Source organism: Rhagoletis pomonella, unplaced genomic scaffold (assembly GCF_013731165.1).
Source record: "Rhagoletis pomonella isolate Grant_MI unplaced genomic scaffold, Rhpom_1.0 Rhpom_scaffold_00008, whole genome shotgun sequence".
Taxonomy (NCBI): domain Eukaryota; kingdom Metazoa; phylum Arthropoda; class Insecta; order Diptera; family Tephritidae; genus Rhagoletis; species Rhagoletis pomonella.
Window position 1 is genome coordinate 40940884 of NW_023458562.1, and position 23479 is coordinate 40964362.

Consider the following 23479-nt stretch of genomic DNA (forward strand, 5'->3'; position numbering starts at 1 on the left):
ATTAGTCAACGACGTAGCGTAAACTTACTTTGACGCTGACACGACCTACCTTATGGGATTAACGACAACTCACCACTGCATGACGGGGACGTTGCTGTTGCTTCTCTCTCTCTCTATCAACAGTAAATTTGATATGTTACTACGTACGTTTATGCTACGTCGTTGACTAATTTCGCCTTTAACACGTTTTATTGTTTCTGGTTCCTTTCAAATGTAAATATGTACATATGTTGTAAGAGAGACCTAACCTACCAAGCGCGCGTAGATTTTGCCTCACGCAAAAAAAAAATCGCAGGCTATCGCTGAACGCAGAGACTAGAAGTGATATTTCTATATACTATATAAATATATGGCCACACACACACTTATGTATTTAATTAAGTCTGTATTGCTGTACTAAAAAACTTGTTCTCTAGCTACTTATAACCACTCATGGCGACAGAAAGCTGCTGGTAATTCATTTAGCAGTGTACACGTGCACACATAAATAAGTACACACCATTATACTTACATATGTACATAGATACAAATGCTTATGTATTTTTAAAATCGCACTCACTTGAAATACTACACGCGTCCGCAACTTCTTGCCATAGTTTGTCTGTAGTTTTTTGTTTAATGCCCAATGGTATCATCTTTTTATTCCACAAAAATTCTCTTTTGCGTACTTCGGCTACAAAATCCTCCATCGTCGACAAGGTTCAATACAATACTGCGGGCTTTGCGATATTTTCGAAGTCGAAACGCAGTGAATTCGACCAACGCAACTGAGCAGTGTTGTTGCTACGAGTACAGCCACGGGCAAATATACAAGCCGTTTGTGAGCAGGCAGGTATGCATACAAAAGAGAAAATTTGTAGATATGTATGTGCATACCAGTGTTTACCGAAAAAATACGAAGCGTATCTGCCTGCATATGGTTAAGGTCATACATATGTAAGTAAGTACTTGTTTAGAGATGTATAGATACCCAGTAGGAATATCTGTACATTAACAGCCGGTATCACAAAATTTTTTAGTTAAAATTTATTGTAATTCCGCACTTAATTTTCCTGAGTTTCACCAATATATCGATTAGACATATGAAAATATCAAGCAAAAACAGTTGTTTGAAACAAATGAAGTCAGGCTTGTCATTTAGCAAGCCGTCTAATACCCCAAATAAATAAACATCTCCAACTTTGTACAAAATTTGCAAAAATTAAACAAAGGTTAATCAGAATTTCCAAATTTTTAACACCAATTTTAAAAATAATCATTGGTCTGATGTTCTATTATCCACTAAATTTTAAAAAGTGAAAATTTAAAATGCTAAAAAAAAAACTTGATTTTTGATATTTTTTATGGGCGGCGTAACGCGCTTATATATAAACTATGGTCGATAATACCTTTATATGGAGGAAAATAAAGAACTGCCTCAGCAAAAGAAATTATCAAAAATCAACGGGATTTTCAGCAACTTCAAACTTGCACTTTTTCATACTAAAATTTTATGATTCAATAATTAAAGGGTAGATAATTACTCCCTTACAAAAGGGTGCATTTACGAAGGACAGAGAAATGGGAAGAATGAAATCCCTTGGTGAGAAAATGGTAGTAGAAAAGTACGCAAAGTAGGCAGTTAGTATTGAAATTCATTTTGTAAATTCTTATGTATTTGCAGGAAATTTGGCAATATGAACGAAATATTTAACGAAACACTAACTGCAATACCTAAACAAAAGCGTTGGGCGAAGCGGTTTCTAACGCCTAGCGTTAGCGCTGAAGTGACATACCTAAACAAAAGCGTCAACGCTGCGTCAAATGCAGAAATAACACCAACAATAAGCATAGGTTTGTTTGCGTGTAACACGAAAATGACAGCTTCGCCATTTTCTGCAGCCAACTTCAATACCTAACGGCCTTTCAAAATCGGATTTTCCAACCCTTCAGCGTTGACGCCGCGTTGTATCGGTTTGCTTCATACAAATTGTATGGGCATGAGAATATTTTGACAGCCAGACAACGCTGACGCTTTTGTTTAGGTATGGCAGTAAGATAACTACGCGAAACTTGTAATTGATGAGCAATTAGCGGCATAAAAACTGCAAACGGAGACTAAATTAAAATAAAACTACTATGCCAGTAAACTGAGTTTAAGTTGAACAACTGGCTGACATTTTATTGGCTAATATTAGTTTAAAGCTTAGACCACGGCCGTGCACTGAAACACTTGCCATATGAGTTAAATGTAAACAGCGAATTTAAATATGTAAATTGTTTTGAAATTGTTTTCATGAGTTAAATGTACTTTATATGCGTATACAAATAAACATATTGCACTATAAAATTGCAGCTGTAGTAAAATGTTTGAAATTTTGATTAAACTTTGTTAAATTTTAGTACAAAGTTTGAAATATGGATTTATTTGATTTTTGTTACACGGCTTGCTGACTTTGAACTTAACGAAACAGCTGATAGCAAAATGTAGACAGAGTTGCAAAGGATCATACATATTTAACTCTAACTTAAGTGAGCTGTTGTTGACGTTTACATAAAAATTAAATCGCAATATGAAACTAAAACAAGTAAGAGCAGCGCTGTATTCGGCTATGCCAAAGGCTTCATACCTTTCATGAACATCTGAAAATTTTACTTTAACAGATTACTGCATTTAAAAAAAAAATTATATATTTAGAGAACACATAGATATATGAAAAACCATATTTAACAATCAGAGGTATGGAAGATATACCTTATATAGCACCAATCTAAGTGATTTTCATTGCTGTGTGATCGGTATGTAAACCGGTAACACAATTTAGTGAGTTTAGACTCCTACATAAAGGAGATATATCATAATAACTGGTATCTGAAAAATCAGAGGTATAAGAGATAAAGCTTATACAGCATAGATTTTGGCGATTTTCTCAGTAGACTTTGTATTACTATTTATAGAATAGCTTACGAAATTTATCTGTTTTAGCAGTCCAAATAAGGGAGTTACAGTGACCCGATCTTTGTTAATTTTACGGTAAACTTTCTGTTGGTAATTAGTGGAAATATTGCGAAATTTCATGTTTCTAGCTGTATGGAGAAGTTATAACAACGAATCATGAATCTGAAAATTAATCAGTTGTTTGGAGGCCATAGGTTATAGCGATCCGATCTTCGCCATTTTCACTGAAAATATTTTTTTGATAACGAGCGACAACAGTGCCAAATATCATTTTCCTAGCTACTTAAATGGAAGTTTTAACGAAAAATCGTACATCTGAACCATCAGTTGTATGGGAGCTATAGGTTATAGTGACCCGATCATTGTAATTTTCACTCTTTTTTTTCTGTTGATAATGGGTGGAAGTATTTCAAAATTGCATGTCCATAGCTGAATAAATGGAGAATTTATAACGGAAAATCTCATATCTAAACAATCAGTTGTACGGGAGCTATATGTTATAGTGGTCCGATTCTTCCAGTTTCGACAAATGATTAATACATTATAAAAATACACCCATACACAATACACAAATACGGATTTGTTTTTGCTTAAAAGTTGCTTGTTTATGTAAGCATTTGTTGAAAATGCAGTCTCACATAGAAATGTGAAAGTAAAAGTAAAAGTCACTAGTAGTTTTAATGCAATCTTGAAAATAGTAGAGTTTTCTACATACACTTGTATCCAGAACTCTCTTGGCTCCCTGCGTATTATTTAATATTCAAAGTGCTGTCTTCACCGATGTCCAGAAGGTTTTCAGAGCTTGATTTGTCATCTCAGCAGGTTTACTTTTCGGGTCACATGGAAACGGGTTTGTTATCCAGCTGTAGGCATCCTCAGAGTCAATGTTGGGTAAAATATTAGACAATGGTTTTTTTCTAAACTTTCCAAGTTAACGCTGGTAATGCTAAGAAAATAACTTTTACAGCCAATTTCACGAAAGAAATTTAATTGAAAACTGATTTCAATTTTTCGAATTTTATATGGAAATTGGGCACGTTCAGAAGGCGCAACAGCTCAGTAACTGTTGCGATTGCACCTTCTGAACGCGTTGTTTTGCACTTCTGATCAACTGAACAGTTGCGTGTTAGATGATCGTAATATTTTTATGATCATTTGAGACAACATGTTGTGTGTTTTGATCAAACCGCTTGCGTTGTACATGGAAAGTTTAAAGAATTTGCCCGCACCACTAGTATACTCCAGCCACTACTTTCTTATGGAGTTTATCCCATAAGAACATGTGTATACAAATCAGCTGTCAAACGCATGCATACGTATACGTACGCATACGCTTGCCTATGAAGTTCCAGCTTTATGTACATATATTACAGACAAGGCCGCTACGAATTATTAACGCAGTTTCCTTCGAAAGTAAACCAACTCGCTACTTTTCTGTTGTGTTCATGAGTTGACATTTGAAATTACATTTCGTCGCGTGGATAAGAGATTGCCGTAACGCCATTCTGACGATTTTTAGTTATAGGTGCAGTTATGCATTATAAAATAAGATCATTCGATTGGTGTTATCAGTTTCAGCATATTTCATTTGACTAAATTGACTAAAATTTGATCGATTATTTAGTACCAATACTGGAGTTATACTAAGCCGATATCTCCTTAAGTTTCCGATATAGTGAATATAAAGTATCGTTAATTAAGCACAATTTTGTAACACATTTTGTCGTATTTCATACAAAGTGGCTGCAAATTTGTTGAAAAATGTCGCATACGACAAAATTTTACTAAATAAACTCAAAAATAACATGATTCAACAAAATTTGATCGTATTTTATATCAAAAACCGGGCCGACCTCATCTTATAGATTTTTTGATGCTGATTTGAAGTGTAAAATTTCAAAAATTCAAAAAATAGAATTTTGACTAGATTTTTGCTAAGAAAAAAGCCACGTATTAATGAAAATCCAATTTGTCTGATGGATTCTACCTCATGTCGATAGATTGAGTAGAAAGGGGAAAAAACCTAAAAAAAAAACAAGTAAGAAAGTCTAAGTTCGGGCGGAGCCGAACATTAAATACCCGGCGCAAGTATTAAATATATGTTTTTTCACCCTTCCGAAACCTTCCGCTAGATGGTAAGCCGAGGTGTATCAATTTTGAGTAAATTAGCGTCCTTCAATTTCGAAGTATTGAAGTTTCAAGCATTTCTTAAATTTACCGTTATATGAGAATCGGCCGTTATTTTAGTCCGATTTCAATAATTTTCAACGTTTTGCTTACACGTGCCAAGTACAATAACCGTACCGAGTTTGGTACAAATTGGTAGAACGGTTATCGATATACTTATATGTGATCATAAGTGGGCGGTGCCACGCCCATTTTCCAAAATTTTACCATAAACGTATTTCTTGGTAAAGAATTGTTGCAAGCATCAATTTTGAATAAATTACCGTTATATGGGATGTGGGCGTGGTTATTGTCCGATTTTAAAAAGTTTCAGCGGCTGTACCAAGGCCAACAACTGTGCCAAGTTTGGAAGAAATTGGTGCAGCGGTTACCAAGATATACACATGTAACCATGAGTGGGCGTGGCTACGCCCATTTTCCAAAAATTTATAATATTCTTATTTTTCGTCTAAAAATTATTGTAAATATAAATTTTGAGTGAATTATCTTCAGTAGTTACTAAAATATCGCAGTTTTTGTATTTCTGGAAATTACCGTTATATGGGAAGTGGGCGTGGTTAAAGTCCGATTTCGCCCATTTTCAATACCAACCTTCCTTGGATTAAGGGACAGACAGACATGGCTTACTCGATTTCTTTTTTCATCCTGATCATTTATGTATACATTTGTCTATATCTATCTCGATTCGTTTTGGCTGTTACAAACAACCGTTATGTGAACAAAATTAATATACCCTTGTGCACAAGTGCGCTCGGGTATAAAAATTAGAAAAAAACACTGGCGAAGAACATGGCGACGATTCCACAATATTTAAATACAGTTTTATTTAAAACAAAACAAAGAGAAAAAACTTGAAAAATTATCGCAAAAATGTATACATACAATAAATATATACGATGGTGAGAATGTAAATAGCGAAAAGATATTTTAGCAAGTTTTCGCAACTTTTCTTTGTTTACAAAATGTTTATTATTTTTTTATGAAAATATAACCTACTATCTAAAAAAACATGTAAATAAAAATTTCAAACTTGTAAAAGATTTATAAAAATTCGACGAATTTTAACAAACAATGATCAAAATTTTAAATATTTTAATCAAATTTTCCAAAATTTTTTTCGAGTATGCAGTTTTGTAGCCCATTAAATTGTTGTATAAAAAAGTGTAAAATTGAAGTATCTTGGCCTTACCGTTGATGCAAAGTATGTTCAAACATTTTTTTGTATATAGAAAATGAGCAACATCTTCCACAAAAAAAATTTACCAAAAAATATACGTTAAGTCCAATAGAGGTGGCAGATATTTGCGTACCTGTGACTTTATCACGGTTACTCAAAAGTCACGGGTAACTGCTGTGACAACTTTCGAAAAGTCACCGTGACATACTGTGACAAAGGAACAGTCGCAATGTCGCAGTGATGTTTTTATATATTGTAAGATGGCGCGATTGCGCCTACCCCAATAGCAGATAAGATGAATTGTATGAAAATGAACAAAGCATGCCACATAGATCGTTGCAGCTGCAGAACAAAGCGAAAATATGGCCAACTCCCATCTTTTTGCTCGCGTTAACAATCAGCCGGTTTAGTACTTATTTTATTTCGTCCAAATTCGAGTTTTCATGCAGAAACATTGCATTGCTGCTGTCTTTAAAGCTAAATATATAAAATCCATAGCAATTTTGACGAGTAAAAAAGTAGTAAAAAATTGTTTTATCTGGCATCAGCTTAACAGTCACAGCCACTACCCTGCAAAAATCGCGACTACTCCATGCATGCGTGTAAAGAACACTCCCTAAGGACCAAGGAGTACTCCAAAATTAACCACAACTCATATAAGAAATATGGTCCAATTAACATTGCGATGTCCTAGGGCAGGACCATATACTCCATCCCTGCATTACATCAGAGTAGCACAAAACTACTCCAACATATTAACAATGGCATTGTTGTTATATTTTTTCGTTTGTACACGAAATATATTTTTTCGTTTGTTCGAAATTAATAAAAAGCAAGACAGAAATTAAAAATTACATGTTGTCTCTGACGGCATTCGAACCCGAACACGCTGGGAGCTAAGAACTAACAGCGAGCATCTCTACACGTTCAGCTACAGCCAGACATGCAAATGTGCTTTCAAATGCTCAACTTCAATCACGTTTCGTTAAAACACGAGCAGTCATCGGATAACAAACAATAAGCTGGCGCAGAGACACGAGTTTGTCCGCTACAGCATGACAGAGGATCACTTTTGTAAGTACTCCAATTTACCACAAATAGACTACATGCTCCAACGATTTTTGCAGGGAACTTTTGTAAATGCTTTCCAGACAAGCGATTTCTACTTTCTCTACTACACGACCGCACTTTTCGCAAAAACTCTGTTAAGTTGCCGTTGCAATGATAAAAGTAGTAGAAATTAATCTTTCGATACCAAATACTTTTTTTTGATACTTACCCGCTACCGACCAAAAAGGTATCAAGTAAAAAAATTCTTGGTGTCAAATGAAAAGTATCGAGTATTTACTTGTATCGATTGAACCCTAGACATAGCTGCAAATTAGAAAATAAGAACAAAAATGTTTACGCCGCGTCGCTTGGATGAAAATATTTGAATTCATAGAAAACAGAATAAATTCGACCGCAGAGCAAGAAACATTGATTTCACTGGTCTACAAGGGTTTTGCGAATAAGACGGGACCTGGTGTTTCCGAACGGATTTTTCGTGCTGAACACGAATCTGGGGTCCAAAACTTCCCATCACGTCACGTTTTCGAGAAAAAAGGGGTTGAAACCCCTAAAAACAGCGTTTTTGGCCATTTTTGAAAAATTGTAGAGCTGAACCCTGACGTGCTACAAACTTTGTATATGTCAGAAATTAAAGGCTAAATCGTGCCCTTTCGAATGAGCCCTATGCCGAATTAATCGCATGCACCCTTAGATCAGGGGGTGTATTTGTGTCTAGGAGTCCAATTTTTATATCCACCATATTCGACCCGTCATCTTAAATTTTTAAAATCTAACTGCAGATTCGTAATCAGCGACTTTTAATATAGTTAAAACCTTGGCATTATTAATTTTCTATGATCGTTTAAGATTAAATTCTTTCTGTGATCAATTTTTCCTGCACCCCTAAACACAAATACACCCCCTGCTTTAAGGGTGCACGCGATCAATTCGGCATAGGGCTCATTCGAAAGGGCACGGTTTAGCCTTTAATTTCTGATATATGCAAAATTTGTACCACGTCAGGGTTCAGCTCTATAATTTTTCGAAAATGGCCAAAAACGCTGTTTTTAGGGGTTTCAACCCCTTTTTTCTCGAAAACGTGACGTGATGGGACATTTTTGACCCCGGATTCGTGTTCAGCACGAAAAATCCGTTCAGAAACACCAGGTCCCGTCTTATTCGCAGAAAAAAAGTTGAAATTTGTAGACCAGTGTTTTTATTCATTTTGAATCGGCGCTTCTACTATGAAATTTTTTCCGTATACAAAGTCCAGAAATCTAAATCTAAATACTCCAACAAAAATTTTATGCTTTTTTCGATAAAAAACGCGATTTTTATTTGGTTTTAGTGCTTTTTCTAATTCAAAACTTGGCAACACTGTTTATTGGGTGTCTAAAAAATTTTGCTTGTGTATACCTGCTCTCTCACAAACTGCTTATGTATGTATGTAAGTGCCTGTTTTTATAGCAAGCACTCGGTTTAGTTGCGTTGGTCGCGTCTACTACGGGCTCAGCGGATTCGAAAATAACGCAATGCCCGCAGTATTGCTTTGAACTTTGTCGACGATGGAGGATTTTATAGCCGAAGTACACAAAAGAGAATTTTTGTGGAATAAAAAGAAGATACCAATTGGCGAAAAAAAAAGTATTACAGAAAAACTATGGCGAGAAGTAGCGGCCGCGTGTGGTATATCAAGTGAGTTCGATTTTAAAAATACACATGCATATGTATGTATACTATATGTTTAAGGTTTATCATACAAATGTATATATGTATGCACATGCATCTACATACTTACATATGTATATACGTACATATTTAAGTGTGTATACACATACAAACATGCATTGGTGCATGCATATATATCGCCTTTAGATAGAATGTCCCTAACTCATATAGTCGCTGCAATGGAAAAAAGCCGGGACTGACTAAAATTTTTGATAGCTTAAAGAGATGCGGGGACTCATAATTCGATGAAATGCATCTTAGTCAATCAAAACGGGAATTTTGGATTTTTAGTTAGTTACGGCTTTTTGTATTTCAGCGACTATGTGAGATAGGGCTTTCTATATTAAGGTAACGATATGTACACACATACATACATTGTATATTTCGAGCCAGAACCAACAAAACGTGTTTTGTCTGTGTGCACTTTGCCGCTGTGGTGAATTTTTCATCGTTTTCTTGTCAGAGGTTAAATACATTCGGGGATACTACAGCGAACAATTTTTGGCTGGGTTTACGCAAATTTCAAATGTTTGTGCGTACATAATTTTGATTACATAAGGGTTTCTGGCAAAAGCTCATGGCATTTTCTTTTCTCGAAAAAAATTTCACTTTTTTATACGGCAACATTATCAGAGGGCAACATTTTAAAGAAATAGCACGCAATATGCATGTGGAGATGATGAGAAAAGGACACGAAAACTTCACAGCCCTGACTCAGGGCAGAAAAAATTCAGCATTTTTTCGAGAAAAAAAACGCTATCACCTTCTATTGAACATATTTGCAAGCATGATGCATTCTTTTTCATTTCGAACTCTTTTTACTTGTTGGAGGAATTATTTCATTTCGTACTTCGGAGAAATAATCTGTCAAAGTTTTGATTTTTTCCTGATCTGACTATTTATGAACTTTTTAATGGCATTTTCTTTTCTCAAAAAAAAAAAAACGTCACCTTATATGGAAACATTTACAGAGTGCAACATTTTAAGGAAAGAGCACGCAATATGCATGTGAAGATGCTGAGAAAAGAACACGAAAACTTGACAGCCCTGGCGCAGTGCAGAATAAATGCAACGTTACTTGGAGAAAAGAAAACGCTATAAAATTATCATAGTATCTCGGGTTCTACTCTTCGTTAACGTCGTTTTAAAGCTAAGGAAATGAGCCTAATAACTGTTCTAAAGCTATCTTAGTTATAAGGAGCGGAATTTTTCGAAGATGATTTATATGATCGCAGACCAGTATATTAGGTATTTAAACAATACATCATAATCTCCGTTTAATTCTCAATAAAAAAATTTTTATTAATTACTTTAACCAACTGGTTAATTTTTTTGACTGTGTTGTATTATGTGAGAGAACATTTTTTTGTAACTTGTTTTCGGAAATGTATGTTGTGATATACCCAATATGTGTACTGTTCAAAAATTATAATAGCCGTGTTTTATTTGTCCAGAAATTTAAGCTATTAGCTTATTTTGTATGGAGGACTTACCCAACGTAATTATATTCGCTTATGAAAAGCTATCTTGGCTTGTATATTGAACAAGAGGCATTGCCATTCAGCATCAGAAATTTTCTCCTTCAGCCAATCAGAAAGAGGCAACAACTTAATTTGACACTATTTGCAGTCAAACAACTGTCGAAATTAGGCTAACATGGGAAATAAGCTAATTTCGTTTTACTTGACCAAGATGTAGCTATTTGCTTGTGATGGTTGAATAAAACATGCCTAATGTATGTTGTGATATACCCAATATGTGTACTTTTCAAAATAATACTGTTGTTTTACAAGCCAGGGTATGTTCTTAGAACATGGCTTTGCAATTATCTTACGAATACACAAATTGCAATTGTCTTACGAATATTTTTCAATTGGGGTATTCACAACGGTGTCGTAAGTGTAGTATTGTTGTATGTCGTAAACTTTAAACGGCTAAAAATATATCAAGGGGGTTTGCATGGGGCCACAAAGGGCGTATTATGAATTTTTACAGTGCTACAAAAAAGGTGGTTGTGGTCTCAAGTCCTCTAAGCATTTATTTAAGCCTTTAAACTTTACGACATACCTTAATACGACACTTACAACACCGTTGTGAATACCCCAAATATAGCTATACATACAGTGCAATTTCAAATTCCTATTTTTAAAACTATTTTCTAACTTTTTCCCCCAATTCATATTCTTCGTTGGTGATAAAACAGCAGACAATATTCGCCAAAGATTCATTCCCATAGCCATTTTCTTCGTCAGTCAATAACATTGATAAGGAGTATATGTTAAGTCTAATAGATTCATAACTAAACTCCAAAAAAATTGCAAAGATATTTGCACTTAAGTACATCTAGTTTTGCTGGTGCTGGTTTTATGCAACGGCCTCTAAGAGGCACTTAGATTACATTTACCGCCAAATATTCTGAATTGATCCAACAATAAATCTAGTGAAACTTTATTTCTTTCAGAGGTAGCGGCCAAAACCCGATGGAGAAGTATACGTGATCAATTTCTGAAAGAGTTAAAGAAGGTGCCAGTATACAGCTCCGGTGAATCCTATTACTTCAAGAAATATAAGAAACCCAAATATACTCATTTTGATAGCTTAATGTTCCTAATGGATATATATACGCCAAGTAACATAGTTTATGAGTCTGGTAATTCGGGAAGCGATATCAATAATGAAGCTGAAGATGTTGCACCTCCGCTCGCAGAACCACAACCTCAAAATTTATCTCCACCCAGGAGCACGGACAGTATTTTTACAACCATTAGAAAGGTGTACACTCTGGATCTTGATCCTAATTTGTGTGAAGTAACATTTAAAGAAGAATCTGACGCATTTGTCTTCGATGACAGCAAAAATCAAACCGATGATGGTGTTCCGCCTTTAGTATTGATAAGGCATCAACCAGCAGATCCAACCCATACTGGCGGCGATAGAGCTTATCCTCTAGAACGCGGCAATAAAGCACATGCCACATACTTGAAGAATAATCACTACAACTGCCCAGACAAAAGAGTATCACTAGAACTAGATAATCAAACTGAGCTCGAAAACTGCACTGACGAGAATTTAAATTTTTTCCGGTCCCTTTTGCCTTATATGAATAAGATGGACCCAAAGCAGCAGTTGCGAGTGCGCATGCGGTTTCAGGAATTAATGATTGAAGAAATGGGAAGAACGAAACTTTGAGGCTTGAGCTGTTGTTCTACTGCGCGAAATTAATGTTTTGCGAGTACTTCGTTTTACTAATATTATTGAATTTCATTTTATTAAATCTTTTTTTTTTTAAGTTATAAAATAAAATTAATAAATAAATATAGATTTCAATTTATGGTGTGCATCTCGAAGTTTTTACACAAATGGAGTGATCTATTTTACTAGAAATTTTTCAAGATATCTTAAGTGGTTTGTTATAAGGTTCGCATTGACAACACAAAATAAATTATTGTCATTTTCTGCTCGGAGTTTTAATAATTTCTATAAGAAATTGATTTTAATATCATGTTTGGCCCCTATTATGAGTTGCATTCGATCTTCGACTGTGGTCGAAAGTGCTGATCGAACCAATTTTCATTTGGTATTATGGCGCTCATTCGATGAAGAATAGCGCTATTGTGAATTTCGCTCATTTAGGTTGTTCACAATAGTATATTTTTCACCGCTGAGAAGCTTGGTTTACAGATCGAGCAAACTAAATAGTGTGCTTATACATATGTACCAAGGTTGTTGCGAATATTCGCATTCGCATTCGCAACCGCGGAGCTTCCGCATTAATGTTAACATTCGCTTTCGCATTCGCAATAATCAATGCAGATCTGTTGCGAATGCGAATATTAAAGTAACCGAAAATAACAGTTGTCTTTTTACGAGTTAAACTTGGCCAACTATTTTTTATTCCGAAATAAAAGTTCTTTCCGGATAATAAACAAGCCGCTTATCGAAATTAAAGAAATTTGATATCAAATAAAAGAGGACTTAAATAGATTTAATACTGAAATGTCTTAACGAGGAAAGCCACTTATTGAAAAACATTTCAATAAAAATATTCAATTTTTATTGAGCTTGAGGCCGTTTTTAATGAAAAACTATTTTGGAAAAGCCACAACAATTTGAAAAAGATGGTAGAAGTGATAGCTGTTTTGGAAATCACCACATTTCCTCATCAGACTTCTTCAGCGGGATTCGAACCGTTGATCCCAGCTGACTCAGCCAGTTGCCTACGCACTGTGCTAAGTTCGCCTTCAATAAAAAATGTTAATTAACTACCATAGAACAAACCTTGGGTCAAGTATATTACTTTCTTTAGTATTAAATTATACAAAAAATAAATAAATAGAGGTGGTAACCTCGTTCAACCAGAACTCCGTTGTGCTAATTAAATTTTTTTTTACCACGCTTTTATAAACTCGCTTTCTTTTTTATTTCATTTTAATTTGCACAAATTTACATAAGTACATATTAGGGATGTTGCGAATGTGGAATTTTAGAGATCCGCGGATGCGAATGCGGATGTCAAGTATTTAAGAAATAATTTAGGTGATTTAGGTAAATAAAAATGGAAAGGTTAGTAATTTTTAGTAACGTTTTTTTTAGTACTTGAATCTAAAAATTGGAAAATTGTATTTAATAAAAACTCTTTAAAAGGTCGTAACTCAAACCTGCGCCACTAAATAACTACTGGCGTCATGGCATGATCTTTGTTTAAACACCGTTGTGTTCCAAAGAATTCTTCATTCTCATTCTTTTGATTGTGTCTGAATTTAAGGAACGTGTAACGTCATCAGCGTTTTTCGATTTTAGTTTTTGTTATTAATTTTTAATCCTTTCTTCTGTGACTACCAAGATATACGTTTTATCAGTGCACTTGCGCAATATTCCAGGGACCGAAATTAAATGTTAGGCTGATTTCCAAAACGTATCAATACAATCTTGGATACTGTTATACTGCGGTATTCAAACTGTTGGTATATGCATAGCTGCGACACATTGCAACCATATACATTACATATTTTAAATATTCAATATAGCAATGAACAATTTTTCTGAATTTTCCATTTTGATTGCTCTAGCGATGCGTTTCGACAACTTTTCAGATGTGTTTTGGAAAAGTATACATTGTCAATATTGTGTACTTCGGTGTTATTGAACATTATACTTTGTACGTATGCAAAGCAGTTGACGTTTTGGAAGTCAGCTTTATTCTTTTTACGAGTAAAACTTGGCCTAATACTTTTTATTCCGAAACAAAAGTCCTTTCCGGATAATAAACAAACCGCTTATCCATTTTAAACAAATTTGGTATCATATGAAAGGGGACTGAAGTAGCTTTTAAACAATCGTTCAACCAGCTTCGATAGCCAGCGAAGATCGAAAATCGAATGCAACTCATAATAGGGGCCATGTTTTTACGCATTGAGTTTGTCTCAATGAGCATTTGTGGTCAATACACATGAAAAAAAATATATATGTATAGTTTTGCTACTTCAAATCGAAACTCGTGTAAACAATGATGGGAACCAGTGAGGAGGTTAGGAGTAGGGATGCAAGTTAAAAAAATACTTCGATGTTCTTTTCGATATGATGCATCGAAATATTGTATCCATGCATACCGATGTATCGTATAAAAGATCGATTTATTCAATGCATCGGATGAAAATACCAATTCAATTAAAAATACAAGTTAACGCCATTTCACTGGTATCGTAAATATTCATTTCAACATCGCAATTCCCCGCAGAAGAGAACACTACATATGAGTTAATACCATCCACACATCCGCTTCCCACACGACCATCCACTAAGGCATTGCAATCCCAACTTGCGGCGGCGGCGACGCCGGCGTGTCTGGAAACGCCGACGCTACCGCCCATAAGGTAGATTCCAAAGAAATTCGCCATGCCAATTCAGATTATAATTCTATTTATTTCATTATTGAATTAGCTTTAAATTTAAATATTGTTACGTCCTACTCAAAGTACGAGTTCCGGATCTTCTAAGCGAAATTTGTACAAAATTTATAAAAATTTACCAAAGCTTAATCAGAACTTCTAACTTTTTAGTACCAATTACTATAGGGCCATTCCAGCGAAAACGACACCCCAGGCAAAAAAAATTAATTACATAAATTGTGTTTAAATCTAAATAAGTAGCTTTTTATGATGTATTTTTCACTATTTCCTTTATTTTGTTGTTGTAAATGCATATATAATATGCTAAAATATTTTTGCATTTTTTTTCAAGAAATTCCCCATGTACTAAAGGTGACAATGCAAAGAATAATTATCCAAAACGAAAGAACAATTCATGAACTTTAAAATGGTGGTAAGTTATTAGAAAAATACATTTATGGTGAGAAGTTGTAAGCGTTTCAAAAAAATGCTTATTGGATGTCCCACCCGTCACAACAAAATATGCATTTTTAACGTAAAAACACAAATTCTTAAGTTTCCCATTGTTCAAATGAGGTCTCTTATTAAAAAAAAATAAATAAATATAAAAAAAATTTCGCATCATTCATTCATTTTACTCACGAACTATGTGTCCTCAAAGGTGAATCGTCATAAAATGTTGTCCCACCCGTCACAACCTAAAATATATATTTTTTGTATTGTAAATTTAATAAAGCCATTAAAGTATAAAATGGTACTTAACATTCTCCTAACTAAACTCGATTTAGCCGAAATGAATGAAATATTTATAGTTTCTCTAAAATTGGGAAGCGAATCCAACAACTCAGAGAAGCGGGTGTAATCGTTGTCCCACCCGTCGCGCTTGTAAAATGTTAAATTTATGTGTAAATTGTGTAATTAAATTGTATACTTTATCAGTTTCTTAATAAATTGATATCTGAATTAAAGTAAATAGTTAAAGAGAATTTACTAAACGTTTGAGCAAAAACGAGCTAGAATGTCCCACCCGTCACTTTGAAATACCGCTATAATAACTTTCGGTATGCTATTTTATAGTCCACTAAATTTTAGTGTAAAAAATGCAAATTTGAAATTGCTATAGCCACTGGGTTATAAAACTGCATACCAACAAATGTTATAAAAAATCTTATCAAAAGGTGACAAACTCTGACTAAGCTTTGATGAGTTTTTGTAAGTTTTGTACAAAGTTTGAAATGTGGATATACATATTTTGGTTTTTGTTAGACAGCTTTCTTAATGGCAAGCCTGATTTTATTTGTTTCAAACAGCTGTTATGACTTGAACTTTTCACCTGTAAAATCTAAATAAAAGAGAAACTTAGAAAATTATGTGCAAAGTTAAATAAAAGATACAATTAAAATTAAACTTGAGTAGATTTAAATTTAAACATTTCGTGATAGTAGCGGCTTTTAGTGTACGGACTTTCCTACTGGGTATGTATATATACATCTTTAAACAAGCACACGCCTACATGCATATGCCTGAACTTAAACATATGCGAGCAGATACGATTCGTGTTTTTTTTTTTGTTTACTTCGCTATGAACCTACATACATACATATGCATCTACAGTTTTTCTCTTTTGATTACCTGCTCGCTAACAAACGGCTTGTGAATTTGCCGGTGGCTGTACTTGTAACAACAACACTGCTCAGTTGCGTTGGTCGCGTCCACTGCGTTTCGGTTTCGAAAATAACGCAACGCTCGCAGTATTCCATTGAACTTTGTCGACGATGGGGGATCTAATAGCCGAAGTACGCAAAAGAGAATTTTTGTGGAATAAAAAGAAGATACCATTGGGCAAAAGAAAAAGAACTACAGAAAAACTATGGCAAGAAGTAGCGGACGCGTGTAGTATTTCAAGTGAGTGCGATTTTAAAAGTCCATAAATATATGTGCATACATATGTATTGTATATCGATGGGTACTTATTTATTTATGTGTGCATTTGTACACTGATAAACGAATTAATAAAAGCTCGCTGTCATTATAAGAGTTTGTAAGTAGTTAGAGAACTAGTTTTTAAATACACCAGTATAGATTTTAGAAAATATGTGTGTGCATATATATGCATGTATATAGAAATATCACTTCTTAAGGCTGCGTTCAGCGGCATGTAGAGCTTCGCGTGAGGGAAAATCTACGCGCGCTTGGTAGATTAGGTCTCTCTTACAAATGAATATACGCATGCGCCAACATACATACATATGCATGAACCCTATGCAATGAAACGTGTTTAGCCTCCTTTTGTACACTTCTGCTTTGCCGATGTGGTGAATTTTTCTTAGTAGGTTTATCACGTTTGGTGATAATACAGCGCAAAAATTTTCGCTGGGTTTATGCAAGTTTTAAATGCTTATGCAGGAGCAATTTTGATTACATGCGGTTTTTGGCGACAAACTTACATGCTTGCTTTAGAGCATATGTACATATATATGTATGTGCATAAATATAAATGTGTATAGTATATATGTAGGTATACATAAATAATCATAATAAACACTTATTAAGTTAGGATTTAATAGCTGATGATTTGCCACAAAATTAGTTACTAGCGCTATGGTGTAAATCCCTGTTCTTCTGGCCAAAACTAATTACGGCTGAATGGGTAGATGATTTAAAAAAATATGAGTTCTTTATTAATTAGCATATGATTCTCCTAAAAAAAAACATTTTGAACCTTGAAAACTGAGGTGGTGTAAATGGGTCAATTTTTAACTCGTAGTTTAAATAAAAAAGTTTGAATGCAGTTTTTTTTATTACTCGTATAAAAGAACAAAAAAAGATCCACATAGTTGTAAAACCCATCTATATAGTGGCAATTTTTGAAAAATTTAGCAACATTTACTAGTCTTGACAGCCCTGGCGCAGGGCAGAATAAATGCAACATTATTTTCAGAAAAGAAAACGCTATAATTTATTTGCCTACTGAAAATTTAAAACGAGCAACCTTTCCAGGAATAAATTTGTAAGCAGCCTTTTTCTTCCTACCTTTATTGATTTCTTCCCTCCAAAGGGTAAATAGTTCACTCCTGACAGTATCAAACTAACCTACGAAGAGCCATTTTCTCAGAAATCGCAACACAATATATGGTAGAATTAGTTCACTGATGTAATGCTGTTATTCCTAAATAAGTGTATCTTAGCCAAAGTTTATTTAAAGTTAATTTAAGAAAAATTTTATAATTTATTACAAGCAACAAAAAATTACTTTATCACACAAATCGCACATCGTTCCATTCCAACCTTTTTAAATAATGTTTTCTAATTTTTTTGTAACAGTTACTAATTTTACATTTACTGTTTCATGCTCAATGGAGTTCTCAATTGGACAAAGATGCGTACATAAGTACAAAGTGAAAAAATATAAAGTGTTCCAGATAAACTGACGTTTTCATATTTTCTTTCATTTCTGGTATTCGCTTTTTCAATTCTGGCATTAGCCCTTGGCTTTGTTGCATACCTCTGTCCAATTTTGGCTTAGATCCTCATCCTTTCGGACTTAAAACATCAGCTCTGCAACACTATGTGTTCTTTTCCACAAGCGGCAAGATGTGCTTGGCATTTTTTCTTTAGTTTTTTATTCAAACCAAAAAAAGCATAAATGGCTGTTCACATAAGTCTTTCCTCGCTTTGCTTGACAGTTCGAACTTTGACAACAAAGCGTGAAGCGTAGAAAGTATGCTACAATAAACGCTTCTGCGCAAATAACAGCTTCTGCGTTCTCCTTTTCCTACATATTTTATCTCTGTAAAATAGATAACAATACAATAATATGCATAAATAATAGTAATAAAAATTCATATTTACCTTATTTTTGTCATCAAATGCAAATGCAAGCGCACGAGAAAAGATACATGTAGACAGCTGATTTCCAAAGCTCGAAAAAGTTGAAGTTGCTCATGATTTTGCTTCGCTTTGCTTTCCTCGCATTCTATTTAGCAAGACTCATATAAAATCATGTATTGAATTTATCTGTCAAATCGAATTTAAGAAGCAAAGCGAAGCAAAAGTCTTATGTAAACGGCCCTTATGTTCTCACTCAAAAGGGCTAACATGAAAGTGAAACCAAAGAAAAATTTGTGGTAATACATTGTCAAATAAGAGTACCGAAATAGAATGTCATTACTATCTGGCACCCTTTATATTATTACATTATACGTAAGTAGACTTTGATTGCTGATTGTAGGCTTGAGTTAAAGATATCGATATATGAAAATATCGAGATTTTTTCAGAAAATAATGGATACATATGCCGATATTTTAATCTCGAAATACCCAAACTTTGGTTGTGTCCCCAATGAACTTAAACAGTGTATATATGGACCAACCACTACTAGAGAGAAAATCAGACCCAATTGAGTTTTGCTTTAGAATATTTAATCTATCAAGGTTCTTCAGTATCGTCCGAAAGACTTGCTTCTGCTGTAAATTTAGCTCTGCCGGATAATTAGGGTGACCACATTATCCAACGTAAAATAGAGGATATTTTTGTCAAGATGATTTGGGAATACGTACACACAACTTGTATGATACAAGTACATACATTAAGTATATCGTAATTTAGATCAATTAATTATATTATTGTACAAGTTCCCCTTCTCGAAAGGCGCTGTAAAGGATTTCAACCGATTCCTAAAAATAAAACCAAATCCTTATTAAGGACTTCGCCGCCAAAATGCGTTTATCATAATTCATACTACATGACGAAGCCTGCGGAGGTTCCTTTTCAGTGGAACTGGAAACTCAGCGTGAGACACGATCCTGGAAAAAACTTTCCCTGTGCTTTTGAGAACAATGAATTTTACTCAAAGTATATTAATTTTTCTAGCAAAATGTCTAAATATTATTTTATTTATTTATTTATTTTTTCAATTATATACATTTCCCTATCAGTATTAGCAACCATTCGTGACTTATATCTTGTACAGAGATCACCGAGGGGGGTGCGAAACAAACTGGCGAAGGTTATCATTATATTTTATATATCCTTAGCTCATTTAAAGGACAGTTTACGAAATAAAATGCAAAAGGCGTCCTTTATTTTGAAAAAAAAAAAATTATAAAGAACAAGGGGTTAAAGGACTGTCCTATAAAATAAAGGACGGAGGTCACCTTAATTATCACATTTAGTTTTGTATTTTCCCAGCCAGCGAGAAATCTGAAAACGTAAAAAAGAAAGCTAGATGAAACGCGAACTTTTCTCCCTTTATCGATTCCATTATCGGACACTTACGATCTCTTTTTCCACTGGGCGGCAGAAACGTATGTACAGAAAAGTACCGAAAATTGTTTTGAAACGGTTACTTTACGGTTACACTTTCCTTCTGCACTTCACAAATGTTTTTTCATAGGCCGGAAAAAAATGAAGGAAGCGCCTGACGGCATTCGAATCTGGCACGCGCAGCGACTACCGACTACGTAGGTACCTAAACACGCTTTCGAATGTTTAGCTTGAACAATAAAATAAAATTATTGCTTTCAGATAGCATGATATTAGGTTTGTATAGTAACTTCTCCAGTAAAACATTGCAGCCAGAGCGTAAAAGCAAAATTGAGCGTAAAATTGACAAGAAGAGAAAACTAGCAGAAAAAGTTACTGAACGCAAAACTAGTAAAAACTTGTGAATAGTTGATGCACCCTTTTGATATTCTGCTGTAAACATTTTACTTTTTATAAATCAGTTTTAAACTCTTTGCTTTTCACACAAGCACTTACACAGTCTAGTAAGTATATCATTAATATTTTGATTTCCACTCATTTTACTTTTGTTTGTGCTAAACCAATTCAACAAATGGCGGCTTTTGACATTTATTCTTCTTCTCCTTCTGCTAGCTATTTTCTGCTAGTAGAAATTTCACTAGCAAGAATTTGCAGCTCTCCCGTGTTGTTGCGCTCTCGATTTGTTGCTCTCCTGCAAATTTTTTGGGTTATCATACACTTTTCCAGTAAAAATTTGCAGGTTCCAGTACAAATTAGTACTGACTATTGGTTACTATACAAACCTATTTTTCGAATGTTTTCCGGATACGAAAATTAATGCAAATAAAAATCGTTTTCGGAACGTTTCCGGGTGCAGAAACCGCACTGTTTTTTGAACGTTTTGCATACAAAAAGGAAAGAAAATTGTAGTCGTTTTCTGTACGCTTCCTCAACAAGACGTTTTATTTAAGTGGCAGTTTAGTTATTCTATCTTCTTGACATACTACCATAATATTCGATTGTAATATTTTTTAACCATTTTCAATGCATATAGTTCTCTATATTTCTAAATTTTAAAAATAAAATCATATTTCACAACATACTTTGTAAGCATAATAACCAGGGAACGTAAATAGCAGTTATTTTTTCCAATAGTTAAGCTTGGCCAGATATTTTTTAAGTTCCAAATAAAAGTCTTTCCGGATAGTAAACAAACCGCTTATCCAAACTAAACAAATTTGGTATCAAATGAAAGAGGACTTAAATAGCTTTTAAACAGAAATAACGATCGAAGGCTACCACTTCTATTTAAATTTGTTTTTATAATTTAATACAAAAGATATGCATATACCTGACCCAAGGTTTGTTCTATGGTAATTAAAAACGTTTCTTATTAACATTTTTCAATAGCTGGCTTTCTGCTGGTTTCCTCGTTTAAATATTTCAGTTTCAAAGCTATTTTAGTCCTCTTTCAGTTGATACCAAACTTGTTCAATTTGGATAAGCGGTTTGTTTATTATTAGGAAATCACTTTTATTTTCGACTTAAAAATATTTGGCCAAGTTTAGCTGTTAAAAAAAGTAACTGTTATTTACGGTCCCTTATAATAACGAAATGGATTCCAATTTTAAAGGATCCCTAAATAATTCTGAAAATTTTTTCTTTCAGAAACTGTAGCCAAAACTCGATGGCGAAGTATACGTGATCAATTTCTCAAAGAGGTAAAGAAGGTGCCAGTGTACAGCTCCGGTGAATCCTATTATATCCAGGAAAACAAGAAATCCAAATATACTCATTTCAATAACTTAATCTTCCTACTGGATACGGACACGCCAAGACAGAAAGTTATCGAGATTAAGCCAGAATCCATAATAGGTATTCGCTCTTCCGAGACTAGTAATTCGTGGGATGATTCCAAAAGTATGGCGGAGGATTTTCCACATCCTCTACCAATGCCTCAGCCTGAAAATTTACCCCAATCTACGAGTACAGACAATACAATTACAAGCATTGGAAAGGTGTACGCATTGGAGGAAGATCTTGATCCGAATTTGTGTGAAGTAATATGGAAAGAAGAGTCCGACGCATTGGTATTCGATGAAATCAAAAATCAAAGCGATGATGGTGTGCCGCGATTTGGAATGATTAAGTCTCAACCCGCAAATCCAACCTATAGTGGCAGCATAAGAGTTTGCCCTCAAGAAGGCGATAATAAAGCCGATGTGCCGCACTTGAAGGATAATTACTACAAATGCCCAGATATAAGAGTAGCACTAGAACTAGAAAATCAAACTCAGTCCGAAAATTGCACTGAGGAGAATGAGAATTTACTATTTTTACGGTCACTTTTGCCTTATATGAATAAGATGGATCCAATGCAGCAATTTCGCGTGCGCATGCTTTTGGCCAATAATATTGCATTTCATTTCCTTTTATCTCCGCACGATAATAAATAGTGTCATTTATAATTAGATACATATGTAATCGCAAATAATAGCCCAGTTATGCATACATAGCTTTGCATGAGAGTTGTCACATAAGAATCTGTTAAATGGACTTTGCGTGTAAGCAGTTACCCAACGCATAGCACTTAACATGTAGAATTCTGTTGGGTTTTGACTTTTACGTAAAAATGGTATAGCAGTGCAAGTTTTCATAACTGGGCTATAAACCGTTGTTATGTTCTAAGTAGTATAAAATAAATAATAATACAGCAAAGCGAGAATACTCTTGGCTCAAGCCTTATCCAATCGTCCTGAAATATACTAGCCAGAAATGCGATTGATTTGTAAAAGAGAGAACGATTTTGAAATATGAGTGTTTTTACTCTCTACAAAAAAATTTCTGCAACCTCACATACACGGTTTTGCATTATCTTGATACGCGGGTTCGTACTTTACACGACGATATGCTTATAAAGCAAGAATGATAGAATACAATATTGCGCCAATGAGGGAGGATTTTTGAGCGTAATTTTTGCGTGACGTCATCTTGGTGCAATTGCGAGAGAGAAATGCCAAAACGCATATAAAAATATGTAAACAATGCAGAAAAATGTGTTAATTTTAATATTACATGGCCCAATTTTGCAGGAATAAATAAATATACAAAGATTGATTAATTAGGAGCACGTAGCAATAACTTTGGACATGTTGCCCTTTAGGTAAGTACGATTTTTAGCACATGAAAAATGGATGTACTAACAGAGCTTGCAATTTCATGTAGACCAAAAGGAAGGTGTGCAGCAAAGTGAATTTTTGGACTTG

At 34.3% G+C, this 23479-nt stretch overlaps 2 protein-coding genes across 4 annotated transcripts in view; both read left to right on the plus strand.

Annotated features, from left to right (window-relative positions):
- LOC118744870 overlaps nucleotides 1-12407 on the plus strand; it is a 107958-nt gene extending 95551 nt beyond the window's left edge. The window contains exons 1-2 of one of the 3 annotated variants that reach the window (XM_036478261.1): nucleotides 8827-9047; nucleotides 11522-12407. In XM_036478261.1, the coding sequence (XP_036334154.1) occupies nucleotides 9013-9047; nucleotides 11522-12269 (783 nt within the window). In that variant the 5' untranslated portion in view covers nucleotides 8827-9012 and the 3' untranslated portion in view covers nucleotides 12270-12407. Of the gene's footprint in view, nucleotides 1-8826; nucleotides 9048-11521 lie in introns of those variants that run through there. The other 2 variants (XM_036478259.1, XM_036478260.1) reach the window with 2 other exon arrangements.
- A 4240-nt stretch (nucleotides 12408-16647) lies between these two features.
- Nucleotides 16648-22750, plus strand: LOC118745189. Its single transcript, XM_036478713.1, has 2 exons — nucleotides 16648-16873; nucleotides 21882-22750. The coding sequence occupies exons 1-2, from the start codon at nucleotides 16744-16746 to the stop codon at nucleotides 22667-22669; spliced, it is 918 nt and encodes a 305-aa protein (XP_036334606.1). The 5' UTR covers nucleotides 16648-16743; the 3' UTR covers nucleotides 22670-22750.
- Nucleotides 22751-23479: the final 729 nt, after the last annotated feature.